At 55.6% G+C, this 971-nt stretch overlaps 1 protein-coding gene across 1 annotated transcript; it reads left to right on the forward strand.

The window, feature by feature from the left end:
• Window positions 1–231: 231 nt before the first annotated feature.
• LOC123002411 (uncharacterized) lies at window positions 232–741 on the forward strand. The gene has a single exon (XM_044392547.1). It carries the CDS (start codon window positions 232–234, stop codon window positions 739–741), a length of 510 nt encoding a protein of 169 aa, XP_044248482.1.
• The last annotated feature ends 230 nt before the right edge of the window (window positions 742–971 follow it).

Here is a 971-nt window from a genome sequence, read left to right on the forward strand (position 1 = left end):
GAAAGTACGGATATTTTTCCAGAAAAGTCTGGTATGCCACGAAAAAGCTTGGGCATTTTAGAGAAAAGTTGCATACCCTTTGCCCATTTTAGGTTTCGTCGTTTTTTTGAATTTTGGCCTATGGGCGGCACCACTGTGCTGCGGAACCCGGCCGGGTACCAGCAAGGCAGCCACTGTTACGCATCAGCAGCGCAAGGCCAAGGTCATTCGGGCTCGGCAAGATTGCCAAGAATGAGGCAGAGTGCAAGGCTGACCAGCGCGATGCGGAGGACAAAACTCGATGCATTGCAGAGATCGCAGACTTCGAGGAATACACGAGGACGCGCCCGGAGGCCACTCAAGCCACTCAAGTGCCTCGCGATGGCACTGTTGGACGACCTGCACGACGACGGACGCCTGCTGTCGGAGAAGTGGGAGGAGATCGAGGTCAAGGTGGCCGACATGATAGCTAAAAGGCTATCAGTCGTGCCAAACGGTCCGATCCCCTCCTTCGACTCGTCGGACATGGTCAGCGGGCACCGGGTGATCAAGTGCGATGACTCGTTCTCAAGGTCCTTCCTGGCGGAATGCATAGCCAAGATTGGAAATGCATGGGAAGGCCTTAGTATTAGGCTCGTCCACGCCAGGGAGATTCCTAGGAGGCCGCGGACTCGCATTTGGTTGCCAAAGGAGCAGACTGACCCAGGAAAGGTGCTGTCGCTGCTGAGGGCTCAGAACCCAGAAGTGCACACAGAGGACTGAGCGATACTTAAAGTAGAGAAGGAGATGAAGACGAGCCAGCCGTTCCTCTTCCTCATCAACCAGCGCTGCCTGCCGCAGCTTGAGAGGGCCGACTACACCATCAGGTACGGCCTACGGAAGGCCAAGATCAAGGTCTTCCTGGCAGAGCCGGATGATGTTCTCGAGGAGGTCGATGACACCAACAACAACGACGACAAGACCCCAGACGTAACACCCAACACCGATGCCTA

The sequence above is a fragment of the Drosophila takahashii genome, chromosome 3L, assembly GCF_030179915.1.
Source record: "Drosophila takahashii strain IR98-3 E-12201 chromosome 3L, DtakHiC1v2, whole genome shotgun sequence".
NCBI lineage: Eukaryota > Metazoa > Arthropoda > Insecta > Diptera > Drosophilidae > Drosophila > Drosophila takahashii.

What these genes read in the sequence shown, in the direction of transcription:
- LOC123002411 (XM_044392547.1), top strand. Translation starts at nt 232, where the DNA reads ATGAGGCAGAGTGCAAGGCTGACCAGCGCGATGCGGAGGACAAAACTC.